This window comes from Suricata suricatta, chromosome 12 (assembly GCF_006229205.1).
Source record: "Suricata suricatta isolate VVHF042 chromosome 12, meerkat_22Aug2017_6uvM2_HiC, whole genome shotgun sequence".
Lineage (NCBI taxonomy): Eukaryota > Metazoa > Chordata > Mammalia > Carnivora > Herpestidae > Suricata > Suricata suricatta.
Genome location: NC_043711.1, coordinates 14,076,605 through 14,093,652, shown reverse-complemented (window position 1 = coordinate 14,093,652; position 17,048 = coordinate 14,076,605). Strand labels below are relative to the sequence as shown.

General features: G+C 51.9%; 2 protein-coding genes across 8 annotated transcripts in view; one reads left to right on the top strand and one right to left on the bottom strand.

Moving 5' to 3' along the window:
• Window positions 1-740: 740 nt before the first annotated feature.
• Window positions 741-16,958, bottom strand: ARMC6 (armadillo repeat containing 6). Of its 3 annotated transcripts, XM_029916091.1 has the most exons (10): window positions 16,588-16,957; window positions 15,951-16,016; window positions 10,760-10,932; window positions 9,334-9,416; window positions 6,184-6,757; window positions 4,456-4,601; window positions 2,999-3,130; window positions 2,552-2,689; window positions 1,255-1,497; window positions 741-842 (listed from the first exon to the last, which is right to left on the bottom strand). In XM_029916091.1, the coding sequence occupies exons 2-9, from the start codon at window positions 15,962-15,964 to the stop codon at window positions 1,285-1,287; spliced, it is 1,473 nt and encodes a 490-aa protein (XP_029771951.1). In that variant the 5' UTR covers window positions 15,965-16,016; window positions 16,588-16,957; the 3' UTR covers window positions 741-842; window positions 1,255-1,284. The 3 variants fall into 3 exon arrangements, with proteins under 3 accessions (XP_029771951.1, XP_029771950.1, XP_029771952.1); XM_029916090.1 differs by having other exon boundaries at window positions 741-1,497; window positions 16,588-16,958; XM_029916092.1 differs by lacking the exon at window positions 15,951-16,016 and having other exon boundaries at window positions 741-1,497.
• Window positions 16,674-17,048, top strand: part of SUGP2 (SURP and G-patch domain containing 2) — a 35,467-nt gene continuing 35,092 nt past the window's right edge. For 3 of the 5 annotated variants that reach the window (XM_029916087.1, XM_029916085.1, XM_029916086.1), the window contains exon 1: window positions 17,000-17,045. In XM_029916087.1, the coding sequence (XP_029771947.1) occupies window positions 17,003-17,045 (43 nt within the window). In that variant the 5' untranslated portion in view covers window positions 17,000-17,002. Of the gene's footprint in view, window positions 16,762-16,999; window positions 17,046-17,048 lie in introns of those variants that run through there. The other 2 variants (XM_029916088.1, XM_029916089.1) reach the window with 2 other exon arrangements.

Below are 17,048 nucleotides of genomic sequence, written 5' to 3'. Positions count from 1 at the left end.
CCCAGTGTGTGGTCTGGCGAGGTCAGCCACAGCACCTGGAGTCCACCAGGGGTCTTGAAGCTGCCTGACCCTGCCCGGGCCGTGTGGGCTGCACTAGCTACCAGATGACCACAACATGACCCCCGAGCAGAAATGCAGGAAGAGTGCTGGGGTTTGCTGGGCACAGCTGCCTGGGGACCCCCAGAACACCTGAGGGTTGCAGTGAGTGTCTGGGGGCAGCAACAGTGATGTCCATACTACAGAAAGTGAGGCTCAAAACAGGAAGGCAGGCTGCCCAAGCCACCCAGAGAGCAATGACCTCAAGTCCCCAAGCAGAGGACTACAGCTCAGTCCTTCTAGGGTCACTGAGGTAGTGAAGCTAAGACAGTTGGATACCTCCCATGTGCCCGGCTCTGCTCGAACCCCCTCAGAGGGGGCTCTATTTCCCCCCTCCTCATTTTACAAAGGATCAAATCAGGGCTCAGAGAGATTACGTCGCTAGCTCAAGGCCACACAACTGAGTGATACATACTCGGAAATAGTGGCCTTGGGGCCCAGAGACCCTAGGTGTCAACCATGGCCCCAACAGACTGACTGCCTGAGAGTGACAGCAGACCATATACCCCAGGCTGTTCTCAAAGCTCCTGTGCTTTCCCCAGTGACCCAACAGCCTCCCCAGACATCTGCCCCTCTCCCATTCTCTCGGGTGGCTGGGTACAGCCTCCACACCCCACCGCACTATGGAAGAGATCCCTCCACTGTTCAGCTAACAATCTTTTATTACTGGGCAGTACTGGCTGGCCTGGGACCCCTGGAGGCAGAAGTGCTTGGTCCCCCGTCCTCTGTCCAGCAAAGCAAGGCACCTGCAACCCATATTACATGTGAGAGGCCAGCAGGGGAGAAAACAGACTTGTAGGAGCGGAAGGAGGGCCCCACCCTGCTGTGAGATTGGTGAGCATGGCTTCCAAATTTCAATCGGCACATCACCCCTAGGCAATGCTAAGGAGGCCCTTCTGGTAGGAAGGGGCAAGGCATGGGGGTGGGAGGGCAGGATGGATAACACCAACGCTGTTGGCTGATGAGGGGAACAAGGTGAACAGAGGCCAGGTCCCAGGAGCTGCTTTCTGCTGTGTAGACGCTTCACCAATGCTCCCTTGACACCCTAGCCTGGACCTGGTGCCTATCAGAAAACACCTCTGGCTGAGTGGGGAAGAATCCGGGGAATAGAGTGGCAGGACACAGACCTCCTCCCTATTCCTGAGTCACATGACTCACCCAGAGCCACAGCTCAGACTGAGCCTGGGGTCATGGCGCCAGGTTGCCCTTTTGGCCAGTCCACAGCTCTCGGAGCTCAACGCGGCAGCCAAGGTCCCGCAGGGCAGCTTTGGCCACGTCCTCGCAGTCACGGTGGGTAGCACGGGCCTGCAAGATGAGTGCTTCAGCCCCCAGGTCCAGGATGGGCTGTGAAAAGGCCTGGCTTCGGGCTACCAGGTTACGGATCAGCATGCAGGCCTGTTTCTGGGAGGGAAGAACTGAAGGTGAGTAGCTGTGAGCTGATGCATGGGGTCTACTCTGACCTCGGGGCCCTCACCATAACACCACGGGGCAAAAATGACCACAACCAACATACAGCAGGTGCCTACACCATGGTTCATCGGGCTAGGTTCATGTCCCCACTTCATCCCCTGAGCTGCCTGAGGGGCACAGCTGATTTCCCCATCTCTGCGAGGAGACCGAAGCTCGGGGCAGCCAGCTGCTTGTCAGGGGAGGCTGACCCCTCAGGTATGGGACTCTGTCTCCCCTGAGGCTGGCAAGAGCCTGGGCAGGGGCCCCAGGACGGCAGAGGGACAGTGGGAAGAGGGGGGTTGTGCACAGGGTCTACCTCTGTCAATTACATCATCACCCATTTAGCCAACATCTGTGCCTTGCTCCTTTGCCATATGTGGGTGTCACAAAGCACCCCACCACTGGGAAGCTAGATGAGGAAGTAAGGTGTGAGATGGTCAGGTGTGGGCAAGGTGATGGGCGAGCCAAGGGCCCAGTATCCCAGAGGAGACACTATTGGCAGATGGGCCCCGGGTGGGACAGAGCCTGGAGTGTCTAAGGACCAACAAGGAGGGCCCTGTGCTGGGAGGGTGCGAGAGGTGGGAACTGGGGAGGAGGGGACAGTCCTGGCAGCTACAGGGAGGCATGTCGGTCTCTTGCAGGGGCGCACACAGCCCTGTCTACTGCTCAGCTTCCCCGACTTGCCAGTAAGGTATGGACAGAGGGTCCTACATGGAGAACATGAAGGAGTGGCCTCGTTCCATAAGGAACTTTCCAGAAGCCCCAGGAGATCCCTACCTGCTCTCCTCCCATCTCCCCTTCCTCTAACTGTCCCTCTTTAGGGACTGCTAGGGAAGGAAAAGATCACTGCAGGAAGAGCCAAGGCAAAGGAAGACAGCCATGGGCAGAACTGGGGAACAGGACTTTGGGGGGCTGGGAATGGGAGACCTTGAGAGAACTGGGCTATGACGCGGGCAAAGACAGGGAGGGCCTGAGTCCTGCTCCCTCCTCCTGCCCCCAGGCTCACCTGCACTCCGGCCTCCTGGGGGTGTGCCTTCATGGCCTGCAATGCAGCCAGGGCCCCGCCGCCCTCCATGATGACCCGGCTGTTCTCCGGCTTTCGCAGGGCCAGGATGCACAGGGCCGCACAGCTCTGCTCGCACACCTGTGGGGGTCCGGGAATGGCTGAGTCAGATGTCCATCAATTGGTGGGGGGCCCGCCAGGGCCACCACAGTTAATTCCCCAGGTTGAGTGCTCTGCAATTTCACCTAGATGGACGGCTGCCAGCCCATGTATATACCAGATCGGTAATAACCAGAATGATACCAGTGTGGTAAAACCATCAACTCTTAGGGTCTCAACCCAGGCCTCTCATGTGCCCCACCCCTAGCCCGCCTGAGGAAGTGGGGGAGAGCACCATGCAGGTACGGCCATGGTGCCCCACCTCGGGTGCATCCCGCCTGCAGTAGGTACCTGGGGGCTGGCCAGGTGCTGGGTCATGGCAGCCACGATGGACTCTGTCCCTCCAGCCTGAACAATGGCATCCTTCACATCATCATTGCCTGCGATGGCCCGCAGGGCACTCAACACTTGCTTCACAAGGTCCTGAAAGGAGGGCAATGTGGGGGTCACCTCTGGCCAACTCGTCCTCCTGTGCTGTGCCAGACGCTGACTGTTTGGTTGCTGGTTTGTGGGAGGGGATCTGGAAGGAGGGTCTGGGATTATTTTGATATTTGAACAGGTGGGGCCACCCCGGGTTACACAGGAGCATGTTAGGGCAGGGCTATTACTTGCTGCATAGAAAAGGTAGGGGGGCGGGGTGCCTGGGTGGCTCAGTAGGTTAAGTGTTGACTTCAGCTCAGGTCATGTTCTCATGTTCGTGCGTTCAAGTCTTGTGTGGGGCTTTGGGCTGACAGCTCAGAGCCTGGAGCCTGCTTCAGATTCTGTCTCCTTCTCTCTCTGCCCCTCCCCTGCTCATGTTCTGTCTCTCAACACTAAACAAGTTTAAAAAAAAAAGGAGGGGGCAGGGGAGGCTTAGGGGGGTAGACCCTGTGAATTACACTTGCATCCAGGCCAGGCATTTGGACAACCTTGACACTCACCCCTCACACACAGAGGGGACGTATGGCTCAGACCAGGTATCAGGGCACAGGGTCCCCTGGCCACAGGGGAGTCCTCAGCTGAGTGCCGACCCACCTGAGCTGAGGATAGCTGGCCAGATGCTGCCGGGACTGCTGACCGGCCCAGTGAAGGGCAGAGCCATGAGAGGCAAAAAGAAAACGGTAGGAGGGAAACCAAGCCTCCACCCAGCCCGGCTGTCCAGTACAAACAAAATGCATCCCCTCATTTGGTTAAGCTGGCTCAAATTCAGCTTTCTGTCACCTGCACTGGAGCCTGGCTGATATCACTAGTGGGACTTGGGGGCAATAGGACCATTGATGTCACAGGCCAGGCATGTTTAGGGGGGTTGACATTTGACAGCTAAGTGAGAGGATAATGAATAGGGGTCCCCACCTGATTTGATGGATGGGGAAACTGAGGCACCAAGAATTTGCCTCACTCAAGCTTCACACACCTGAGCTGGGGTCCGATCCGGCCCCTGCCAACACCCACTCGCATTCCTCCCCCTGCTGGCAGAAAATACAAAGGTGCTAAAGAACAGTAAGAGAGGGTGGGTGGATTTGTTTTCCCCCAAACTTTACTTCCTGCCCTCAGGTCAATGAGAAGTGAAAACTGCACTTTGCTTCAGGGGTCCACAGACAGGGGTGGCATGCTCTGGTTCAGGCTTGTCTGGGCTTGTCTGGATGATTGGGGCCCAGAGGGGCAGAGTTCACTGGGAAGTCTGGAACCTTCCCTTGGCATCAAGAGAAATGACAAACAGAAACACAAATGAGGAGGCTTCCCACCCTAAGACGGCTCTGGATGCCCACCTGGTGGTCACTGCAGTTGGCCAGTAGGGCCACCAGGACACCGAGGCCCCCAAGGTCGACGACCTCCTGGCAGAATTCGTTGCGGACAGCCAGGCGGGACAGGGTGCTGCAGAGCTCACTCAGGACGCTGGGGTTGTCCGAGAATGCTGTGGGAGGGGGAGAGGAACCACTGCGGGGTGAGCACATGGAGAAGACGAGCCCCGGCTTGGAGTCAGGAGCCACCGGTCCTGATCCGAATCCTGCTCTGCCCGAGAAGCTGGGCCCTTCTGCCAGGCAGGGTCGCCACGGGTACCAGGAGAGCCCCAGCGGACACCAGGGCTGCCCAAGCCTGCAGCGGCCCCTGCTGGCTGCAGGAGAAGACACAGACACACGCCCTCCCCCACACCGTGTCCCAGATAAATTCCAGACCAACTGATGATCTCAACTAAAAAAAGAAAACTGTAATAGTGCTATAATAAAACATCCAAGGCTATTTTTATGGTCTTGGGGTGGGAATGACCTTTCTAAGTGCAACGGGAAATCCAGAAACTGTACAGGGACATATGGACAGAGCTGACCCAGGCAAAATTGAACACAGATGCCAAAGACTAGGTTCCGAGGCATGAGGGAGGTGATGCCTGCACTGAGACCCACATGGGGGGTGAGAGGCGGTGGAGGGGTGGGGGTGGAGAGCCAAGATTTATACAGAGCTCTGTGACAGTCAGCTGGTATGTCCCACCCCGTCAGGGTGCAGCCCCCAGCAATGGCAGGAACACCAATCTGAGTAGAGGTATTCTCTAGATGAGGTGACATCTATGATCAGCCGACTTCAAGAGGACCCCTGATGGTCTGGGTGGGCCTCGTCCAGTCAGCTGAAGGCCTGAAGAGGAAAACTGAGGTCTCCCTGAAGAGGAAGCAGCTCTCCTGAGGACTGTGCTGCTGGCTCCTCTCAAGCCTGCTGCGTGGATTTCAGACTCAGCACGGCCACCTGGGCCAAGTCCTTGAAATGAATATACATAAACATCCCACTAGTCCTGCTTCCCTGGTAGAACCCCGACTGAGAGGAAGTCAATAAATGAGAAAGATGTAAATTACCTCTCAGAAAAGCAGCCTGACTTTGCAGACAGTCAAAGTCTGTTTTCACCCTCTCCAGAGGTGTGGAGAAGAAACTGAGGCAGGCCTGTCTCTCCAGAAGACAGGGCCAGAGCTGCACACACAAGCCTAGCCATTGAGCCAGAGCCACAGACAGGCAGGCCAGGAAGAATTCATTCTTCTAGCACCTTCTGTGCACTGGACCACAGTCAGGCCTTTTCTGGTGGGTACAGTGGACAGAGGCAGGGAATTCGGGATCTGAACACCAGCGCTGTGACCTCCTGTGCCCGGATTGCCATGATCGCCCCAGTCAGGAACGTGTACATGCATAAGAATTTGTGGTTAAGTACCAACCAAATGTAAACCTCCACTGGGGACCATCTTTGGGAAACACCCTTATTTGTCCCCTTGGGAGACTCTCCCTTCTCTACTCTCTGTGTGAATGGACAGAGTCAAACCCCTTCCCCAAATGGCTCCAGAGATGGGCACAAAATTTGGTCCTGACAGTGAGCACTGGTCTGGAACTCTCCAGGAGCAGCAACCAAGAGTAGGTATACTATTTCACTAAGGCTGCCATGTGGATGAGAGTAAGCCAGAAGAGGCAAGCGGAACCTGGAGCCAGCCATGCCTGAAGTAATCTTAAAACCCAGCTCTCACCTTTGGCGGCCTCAATGAGCACCTTCAAGCCTCCATTCTCCTGCACAATCATCTTGGCATGGTCGTGGGCACGGCCAAAGGGCACACGGATGTCATCATCGAAGGTCATGACCCGGAGGGCCCAGCAGGCCTCCCTGACCACGTTGGCGCAGTGGCCATGCCGGATGATGGCACCGGTCAGCAGGGGCAGCACACCGGCCTTCACCAGGCTCTGCCGATTCTGCTCGTGCTTCAGGCAGGCGTGGCACACACAGCGGATCCCAGAACAGGTCAGATCGGCTGCGTCGGCATTCTGGGCCAGCGTCGTCACCAGCAGCTGCAAGCCCTGGGTGTCTAGGAGATCGGGCTGGCCATCAGTCAGGACCGACAGGGCGTTGAGGGCCTGGAGCAGGAGGCCCTGGTCACTTACTACAGCAAGCTTCCAGGCAGCGAGAAGGATGGGGTAGGCCCCCTTCTGGGCCGCCAGGAAGCGGCAAGCCTTGTCCTGCTTGCACTGCTCACAAAAGCGGGCAAGATGCGCTGACACATCCTGGGGCCGAGAGTGGGCCACCGACTTCTGCAGGTCATCCAGGGCCTAGAGGACACGGGAGAAGCCTCAGTGTCAGCTCAGCCTCAGTGTCAGCTCGGCCCAAAGAGGCTCCACAGCGACAGTGTCACACCCCTGCACGATTCCCTCTTCAGGGATCCAGGCCTGTGGTGGAATTCAGTCCAGCTGTGGCAGCTTCCACACTTGTGCTTCTAGGAGCTTCAGAGGCCACATAGAGAGGAAGAGACCCAGCCATCTCAGTGTCCCTCCAAGGGGCCACACACATGAATGCAGACAAATTAAACATTCCAGCCCCAGCTGTCATTGCAAGAGGCTCCGAGAGAGACCAGCAGAAGAACCACGCGGCTGAGCTCAGTCACCCAGCCGAATCATAAGGAGCATAAAAACTGCTGCTGTTTTGAGCTGCTTATCATGCAACTGTAACTAACACACCCTCCGGCGGCCAGCTCTCCAAGGAAGGTGAAAGCTACCTTCGCCAGACCTGCCGATACCAGACGTCTCCTGTTTGTCTATCCCATTCACTCCACAGATATTTATCTGCCAAATGAAACCATACCACACATACTGTTGATTTACCCCAATTCCACAAAAACCCTTGGAGGAAAAAGTAATAACAAGAGAAAACAATTTGAAAAGAGTATACAGGGGCACCTGAGCGGCTCAGTCAGTTAAATGTCCGACTTCGGCTCAGGTCATGATCTCACGGTTCGGTTCGTGAGTTCCAGCCCCACGTCAGGCTCTGTGCTGACAGCTCAGAGCCTGGAGCCTGTTTCAGATTCTGTGTCTCCCTCTCTCTCTGCCCCTCCCCCTCTCATGCTCTGTCTCTCTCTCTGTATCAAAACTAAATAAAACATTAAAAATTTTTAAAAATAATAAAATAAAGTAAAAATTTAAAAATTAAAAAAAGTAATAAAATCAAACTGGTCTGGCTCATTTGTATTAAGAGAGTTCCAGGACTTCTTGGTTTTGTTTTTACAAGTTTGTGTGCAACAAGTTTCATGACTCTGGTAGATTCATTCCAAAAGGCATCACAGAGTTAAAATTTTCTCCTTCTACAGATAAGCCTTTTTCACACATTGGAGCCACAACAACTGCGGTCAGTGGTGCTTTGGCAAGAGAAGGGGCTGGTTCAACTTCAAGGTGAGAATAAGGCTGTGAGGATAGGAACCACAACGGGTGTGGTGCCTCCCACATGGAAAGAGAGAGAAATGGGTTGATGGGAGAGACATGACAGTGATATTCAGATTTTGCTATAAATGCTTGATTACTCCTTAAATCTCTTATGCCAAGAACATTCACATTCTTCTTCAGTAATGAAAAATAAAAATTTAAAAGTCAAATTAAGAGGAATAAAAGCGCAAAGGTTGTAAATAAATGGCATTTCCTGTACTGCTGGTAAGGACATTAGAGCTGTTCCCAGCTTGACTTTCCTGGGAGAGGGACCTGGGTCTGAGTCCCAGCTCTGCCCCTCACTGGCTGTGACCACAGGTGACTCAGTTATCTTCGGGAAGCCTCCAATTCCTGATCAGCAAAATAGACTAACAACAGATTGAAATAATATGTTTAAGAATTTAGCACAATGCTGAGCACTTAAATACTCAGTGATTACGAAAACGACTATTGTGACTGGGATCTTTCATATGTAAAGGGCATCTACAAATCAATAAGAACACAATCACAAGCTTATTTTAAAATACATTCATCCTTACTAGCAAATAAGTCAAAACAACAATGAGAATTTTCTCAAAGGCTCTGTGAGGCAGGAGATGGTGAGGACCCTTGGGCAGGGGGAAGTAAATACCTTGCCTTGGGCAGGGTTGGGTTCATATCCAGGGCTGTGTCTTCTAACTTCTAACTTCCTCTTTTATCACTACACTCTTGTCAGGTAAATCATTTTTTTTTTCTCTTTGAAGTACCCATCTGCAGGTATAAATAAGGATCATAATCCTAGCCTTGCAGGGGTCTTTGAGAGAATAACTGAGATAGCACAGAGAAGGCACCTTGTACAGAACCGACTCCATAGTCAGTTCTCCATAAGCACTAGAGCCTTTTGCTGTTTTATCAAGAGCTCATCATTGTTTGATAAATGATCCTAAGGAGAGCATTTAACCTGTGTGAATTTTACCTTCCTTGCTTGGGTGCTGAAGAGTGAGGGCAGGCTCCGGGTCTGTTTCCCCATCAGTAAGTCAGGGATCACACCACCTACCTCGCAGGCCAGTTTTAGCGCTAAGGGGGCAGGCTGTACTGTGCTGGTGAACAGTCATTGCTTAATAGGTGACAGCCTCACTAAGGTCACATTCTCTTCTTGCAATTCCTGTCCACCTCTGAGCAAATTGGGAGGCTCCTCCATGGTGCCTTCTCTACCCCAAAGCTCCCAACACCAGGGCCTACCGTAAGCACTGTCCACCCCAAAAAGACCCTCAAATGTGGCCTCAGAGAGCCCTGGCAGCAAGCTCAGGCTTGTGTGTACATGCTGGGTACCTGCCCTTCAGAGCCTGCATCTGCCATCTGGGAACCAATGAAAAGGTGTCGCTAACAGACTGTTAAAAGGTGGAACCACATGTGTAAGACCAGCCTTGCCCACATGGGCCACCCCTTCCTACCTGGAGGATGTCATGTGTAGGCTCCTGGGGTCCATCTGCAGAGACTTTGGGTGCCAGCTTTACAATGTTGCTCAGATCCACCCCTGCGGGGGGGGGGGGGGATCAGGAAACAAGTGACAGCCATCATCCAGATAGGCCTGCTGGAACACACCTCATGTCCCTTCTTCTGGGACCACCCCACTCTGGAGACCTTTGAGGGTCTACCCAGCTCCCCACCCCAAACCTCTGCACCAGGACCCAGCAGCCACATTCATACAAGGGTCTAAGGATGTGTGTGGGGGGGTGTCTTTGCCCCTTGGCCCTGTCCAACCAATGGGAGGAGAACAGTAGTGAGGCTGCAGGCCATCACTGCAGTGACAGACACCTTCTACCTGGTGAGTTGAGATGGGAGGAGACCCCACAGCCTTATCCCTTGGGACCCCCACTGCTCCTTACCCTGCATCCTCCCAATGAGTCCTCACCCACCATGGCACCCCCCCAGGAAGGCCATACTGCACAGAACACGCCTGGGTACTCCTCTAGTCCCTGTCCAGTGTCAATATCCCACTCTGTGCCTGGGACACGGAGGTTGGACCCTGGGCTCCCTTGCCCTCTGTTACCTGACTGAGCCTGGCCAACGGGGACCAGGACTTGAGATCAGGAGTAGAAGGGTGGCGTATTCCTTCCCAGCTCCCTGCCTCTGCCTCTGTCAGCTGACTCTCCACCCCCCAGCCACGGACTGTTAACCCTGCCCACACCACTGTAAACAGTCTCCTCATACCCGCTGTCCCCATGGCCTGTTTTGAGGATGCCACTTGTTTCCACAGGCTGGTGACAACACCCCTGTCTGCCCCCATGAACTCAAGCCAAAGTGCAGGTGGGGCAGGGAGGCAGGTGGCCCTGTTTCTTGAGAGGTGGTCAAGAGAAGCCTCTTCAAGGAAGTAGCAATTAAAATAAGACCCACTGTTGGGGTGCGTGGGTGGCTCAGTGAGTTGGACATCTGACTTTGGCTCAGGTCATGATCTCACAGTTCATGGCTTTGAGCCCAGCGTCAGGCTCTGTGCTGACAGCTCAGAGCCTAGAGCCTGCTTTGGATTCTATGTCTCCCTCTCTCTCTGCCCCTCCCTGGCTCACACTGTCTGTCTTTCTCTCTCTCAAAAATAAATAAACATTAAAAAAAATTCTTAAAATGAGACCCACTTTGAAGGATTCAGCTCTGTAGATGTCTGGGTGGTGTCAAGGCAAGTAGAGGGAGGGCAAGAGCCAAGTGGGAGAAGACGGGCAGCCTGCCCGGACAGAGCACAGAAAAGGGTCAGGGTCAGGGCTGCCACACAGGCAAGGCAGAGCCACAGCAGGACAGCACTCTTGTCCGTTAAGAGCTGTGGACTGGATGTGACTACCAGGCAAAGAGCTAGACCAGCACTGAGACAGGGCCATGCTGCCCTACCTTGTGATTCAAATTGTTCCACGGCTTCTTTTACCGCCTCCTCTGGCCCCATGTCAAACTCTTCAATGTTTTCACGAACGGCTGCGTCGAAGGTCTCCTGGGTGATGCGCTTGGAGGCCATCTTCATCTCCTGTGCATGGGGTGGCAGGTGCCCGCCAAGAGACACTCCCAAACTGAGAAGTCAAGACAAGAAGAAAGCTTCATTGAGGGTGAAAGGACAACAGCGAGCCTGACTATCATTTAGGGAAGCAGGGGCCAGAGCCTAGGACCAACCAGGAAAAATTCTTACAACTTGGGTCACAGAAAAGGCTGATACCCCACCATCTGCAGAGCTTCTAAAAGTGCAGAAGAGGGGAGCCTGGGTGGCTTAGTCGGTAAGCATCTGACTCTTGATTTTGGCTCAGGTCAAGATCTCATGGTTCGTGAGCTTGAGCCCCACATAGGGCTCTGCGCTGACAGTGCAAAGCCTAATTGGAGTTCTCTTTCTCCTTCTTGCTCTGCCCCTCCTGCCCCCCTTGGTCTCCCTCTCAAAAATAAATAAATAAAAATTTTAAAATGCAGTGATTGGGGCGTCTGGGTGGCTTAGTCAGTTAAGCGTCTGACTTTGGCTCAGGTCATCATCTTGTGGTTCATGAGTTCGAGCCCCACATTGGGCTCTGCACTGAGAGCCTGGAGGCTGATTTGGATTCTGTGTCTCCCCCTCTCTCTGCCCCTGCCCCTCTCAAAAATAAGTAAACATTAAAACATTTTTTAAATACAGTGATAGAACCATATGTCCTTACAGGGATGTACAATAAGGATAGAAAAGAAAAATATACAAAAGAAAATCTTCAACAGTTTTCAGTAATCACGTTATTGAAAATATTATTAGTAATTAGTGTTATTACTTACTTGCCAACATGGATATGGCAAGTAAGTAATAACACTTATGTCATTAGGAACTAGCTTAAAAGAAAAAGGATTCTAACAGGGGCGCCTGGGTGGCTCGGTCAGTTAAGTGTCCAGCTTTTGATCTCAGTTCAGGTCTTGACATTGGGGTTGTGAGTTCAAGCCTCACACTGGGCTACACACTGGGCATGGAGTCTACTTAAAAAAAAAAAAAAAGTAAAAAAAAACCTTAGAACTATATTTGAACTGGAATTAATATGAACTCATAATGTATTTTCTCTTAGGCAAACAAAGAACCAATTTTCTAGTGATATCAACTGAAAATATCTAGAGGAAATAACATCCAGAGGAAGTGAGCACCCTGAATACCGACGGTGGTACCATTTCCCACCAAAGAAGAGGGCTCCTGGAGGAATGGCTGATTCCAGGACTGAGAAGAAACCAGGCCAGAGGAGATGAGCCAGGCACACCTTGTCAGACCAGAAAGCAAGAAGGCTTCTAAAAACTGTCAAGGTCATGTCAAAGGACTTGGAAGCAAACTCTAAGAGTCGTCAATGGGCCAAAATGTGACAGGTGAGCAGTAAAAGAAAGCAAAACAAAAAATAATATTTTGATATCAAAATCAAAATCTGTGTGTTCATAATTGTACTGAAACGCATCCTGCTCATTCTGTTGAAAACTGGCAAATAAAGGATCCAACACATCCTAGGTCCCTCATATAATTACCAGGTTAGAAGGAGAGGATGAGAAAAAGTTCAGCTCTGTAGATAAACTCCAACTAATTATCCACAACAGGACAGATTTAGAGAACCATCCCCACAGGTTGCAAAACTGTGAGGAGCGAAACTGATGGGGAACCTGACAATGACTGGACAGTACATGGGTCCACTGTGTGATTTCACATCACCAAAAGAGAAACCTACCACCACTGCCCCTGGACAAGAATGAAAAGCACCTGTGAAGTTATCTTGCCAAAAACTCAAACCCAATATGACTAAGCATCCAATGGAACTTTCTGTGATTATGGAATATTCTATATCTGTGTCATCCATGTGAGTTCCAGCAGCTGAAACGTAGCTAGCATGACGGAGGCACTGTGTATTTTTTAACTTTAATTGTAATTCATTTTAATGTAAACATCCGCATGGGACGCATGGCTATCATACTGGACTAGCAAGGAGCTAGAGCTAATGAGCAGTTTGTAGGAAATCAAGGACAGTGGGACACATCGACCAGCACTATGGTGATGTGGGCCTGCAAAATCCCCACTCGGGGGGCAGGTACCTTAGCTACAGGACAAACACCTGTAGCTGTCAACAAGTAAATCATGACAACCATGAAAAGGATGGGGGGGGGGTCCATCAGCAAGTGAATGGATAAACAGAATGTAGTCTGGCTGAACAATGGACTATCACTCAGCCATAAAAGGGCAGGGAGCACTGACACATGCTACACTGTGGAAGAACCTTGAACACCTCGTGCTGAGTGAAAGAAGCCAGACACAGTCCACACACATAACGTGTGATTCCATTTACATGAAATGTCCAGAACAGGCAAGTCTATAGGAACAGAAAACAGATCAGTGGTTGTAGGGGCTGGGGGGAGAGGTTAGGGGAGTGACTGCTAATGAGTACAGGGTCTCCTTTTGGGATAATGAAATGTTCTACATTTAGATAGTGGTGATGGTTACACAACTTTATGAATATACTTAAAATCACCAAGTTGTACACACTATTATTTATTTATTTTTAAACTTTTATTTATTTAAGTAATCTCTACACCCAATGTGGGGCTCGAACTCACAACCCTGAGATCAAGAGTCGCATGCTCCTCCAACTGAACCAGCCAGGCGCCCCTAAATTGTACACTTAACATGGGTGGATATCATGGTATGTACGTAACAGATCAATTTAAAAAGTACTATTTGGGGGTGCCCGGTTGGCTTAGCTGGTTAAACATCTGACTCTTGATTTTGGCTCAGATCATGATCTCATGGTTTGTGAGATCGAGCTCCACCTTGGGTGGAGAGCCTGCTTGGTTAGGACTCTCTCTCCCCCCTCTCTCTCTGCCCCTCTCTCACAATAAATAAACGAACATTAAAAAAAAAAAGTACTATGTTGTTTAAAAACAAAGCAAACGAAACCCAGCACAGGCAAAGGCTGAAAGCCAGAGGGCTGTATCAGCAGCTGGATGAGCCAGCAACCCTGGACAGTGCCTCTTCCTCTGGGAGACTGGGGGCAGATCACTGAGTCAACTAAGACAGAACCCTCAGTAAAAACAGATTATGATCTCAACAAGGAGGTCGTTGGGGCATAAGTAGTTTGTTAACACCTAATATTAACCACTCTCTCTTTTTAACAAAGGGGGAAACACGCCTCAGGCCTAGAGCCTACCTGGGGTTAAACTCCTCACATTTTGCTTGTTTTACTGTATCTACCTTGTTTGTCGAGGTAATACTAAGTTAACGTTAAAATGCATCATTTAAAAAATTTATAGTAAAGTTGCAAGAATAGAAGAACACCTGTTCCATTCTAACTTTACCAGTTGTTGACATTTTGCCAAGTTAGTCTCTTTCTGGAAGACTGTGTGTTCCCGCATACACACATGCCAGGTGAGAACAGGCTCCAGGCATCAGACTCCTCCCTCCTGAAGACATCAGCATGAATCTCCCAAGAAAAAGACGCTCTTACATGTTCAATGCACAACTAAAATTTAACACACGAAGTTTAACAGGGATATAATACTATTTGCTAATATATACTCCGTGATCGACTTTCTCGATTGCCCTAATATATTGTCTTTCCAAACAATTTTTTGTTTCTGGTCCCAGGTCTGTTATAGAATTGCACATCACAGAAAACATTAGGGGAACAAAGGCACAGGGAGTCCTAGGGCAGCAGTAGGGAAATGTGGCAAAAATCCGAGTGCAAATTCAGGCTGTGCGGGAAACAGGCCACTCAAGCCCACGCTTCTCTTTGCGGAGGTGGCGCAGGATGTGAATATTCCATCTGTGTTTGTGCAGATGTTTTGGGAAGGAGGAGGACAGGCTCTGGGGTCAGCCGGGGTGACTCGAATCCCAGGCCTTCCACTTAACTTCACCGTTGGTCAAGTCAACTCTCTCCCATGTAATATGGGTATAAACAAAGCGAATGTATCTCATAGGGCTGCAATGCAAATTCAGCCCATTAATGCCTATAAAGCGCTTAGAATAGGATTTGGCACAGAGTAAGAGCTCCATAACATTAGCTATTGTTCCTTTTTTTGTTGCTTAGAGGTAATCCGACCAGTTTACTTAGCAGGGGAGGCATAAGGACATCAAATACCACACCTTGCTCCCCTGCAGATAGTCACCCCCTTCTGTCTGGCCCAGAAGAAGAAGGAGCCTGTTTAAGAGTTGCTAAGGATTTTCAAGGTCAAAGGTGAAGGAAAAGAGTGAAGATTTTCTGTTTCAGTAGAGTTTCTCAGTGAGGCACCTGGGCTGGTGTGTGTATGTGTGAGGAGTGTTCCTGACCAGCTCCAAGGGGCAAGAACTTCCCAGCTGTTGGTGTTGGAGGGACTCTGATCCTGAGTCTGTCACCAAACAATGCTTCCACCACCCCTGGCCATGCTTCAGAGCCGAATGGGCCAACAGTGAGTGAGCACCTGTCACAGAGGCACAATCCTAAAGGTGAATGCCATTATGCCTGCTTTACAGATGAGGAATCTGAAAATCAGAGAGGGGAAGGACTTTCCAGAGATCACACAAGCAGTAAAAGGCCTGGCCATCATGCCACCCTGCTTCATTAACGCCTTCCCTCCACCTGGGTTCTCTACAGAGTTTCTGCTAGCTCTTCCAAGCCGCCTCATCCTGGGAGCCTTCCCTGACCACTTAGAACCTATATGTGTTCTCTGGCCTTGTTTCTTCTGCCCCACGAACCTCCCCCAGCCCAGTCCTGAGCTCCCTGAACAGGGGAGATCAGTGTCTGGCTCTGGGACCACCTCTAGGGCAGGTCCCGCAGGGGCCCCCCAGGTCGGGCACATGGCTAGGTGGCAGAATGAAAAGTACAGATCTGGAGTTCATGAGAAAGTGCCTAGGAATGGTGGTCGGGGAGCTACTTGGGAACAGTCCACACTAGGAAAGGAGGGATACAGCATTACCAGCCCCCATGACGGGTCCAAGGTGTGGAAAGGGAGTTAGCCCCGCCCCAACAGACAGCCAGTTTCCCCGAAGTCAGGGTTCTGCTCATGGGGAAAGAGAAAACGCTGCCCTGACCTGGCAGGGACTCTAATGACTCCTCATCTTCCTCCACCTGGACACACCTACCCTGGTTCAAGCATCCTCCCCAGCACACTCCGCACCTCTATTCTCCACTCAGGGCCAGATGGAAACCTGAAATCACAAAGAGACCTCACTGCTCAAAATCCTGCAGTGGCATCCCAACCCTCTCAGAACAAAATACAGTCTCCTTACCAGCACTTTTTCTACATGGACCTTATCCAGGTCTCTTACCTACACCTTCTCACCTGCACTTTCCCACCTTTTTCTCATCCTTCCCAAACATCAAAGGGACGCTCTCCATAACTACTCTGGCTAAAGCAGCCCACTCTCTCCTATGGCATCATCTTTCTATTTTAATATTGTATCTACCTGGAGCGATATGATTCATTTATCTCATTTGCATTTACTGTCGAGGCAGTTCCTCAAATTTAACCGCCAGAAGAACTGGGGTCCAGCCACCTTTGTTCATCACCGCAGCACATAGGTTATGAATGAATGAATGAATGAATGAATGAAAAGAAAGCAGAGGCCACGGAAATGGGGGATTTTGTCCCCAGGCGGCTTCTGCAAGAGTCATTCCCCAAAACCAAGTCCGCGAGGGCCGCGCCACAATCACCAGCCTGACCCCGAGGCGCCCACTCCCCTCCCCGCGCGACGGGACTCCGCAACCGCCGCTTCTCACCCTGTCTTCGCAGCCACGTGGGGAAAGGGTGGGGCTCGCGACTGTCACCCAACAGAGCCACCTCTGGTCCCTTCCGGCCACCGTACGCGCGCAGGCGCGTGGCGCCAATTCGCCTCGGCCTCCCTCAGCCCCACGGACCGCTCCCGCGGTGATCAAGGGTGACTCCAAGAGCAGGTAAAGCTGAGAGAGCCAACAGGTGTGCGGAGGCGGCGTGTTTGCCGTCTTTCCCCGGCCGTTCCCTTCGCCGCCGCGCCCGAGAAATTAATCTTTTGCCTCGGGAGCGTCTGCCTCGTAGAAGCGAGCAGCGCGCCTGCGCAAGAGAACTTGGCGGCGGCCGCTTGCTCCTGCGCACCGGAGCTCGGCGGTAGCTTGCGCGTGCGCGGCGCGGCGCTGCGGAGACCGTTGGCTCATTTGCATGTCCCCGCCTCGCGCGGCGGCGGCGGCGGCGGCGGCGGCGGGTG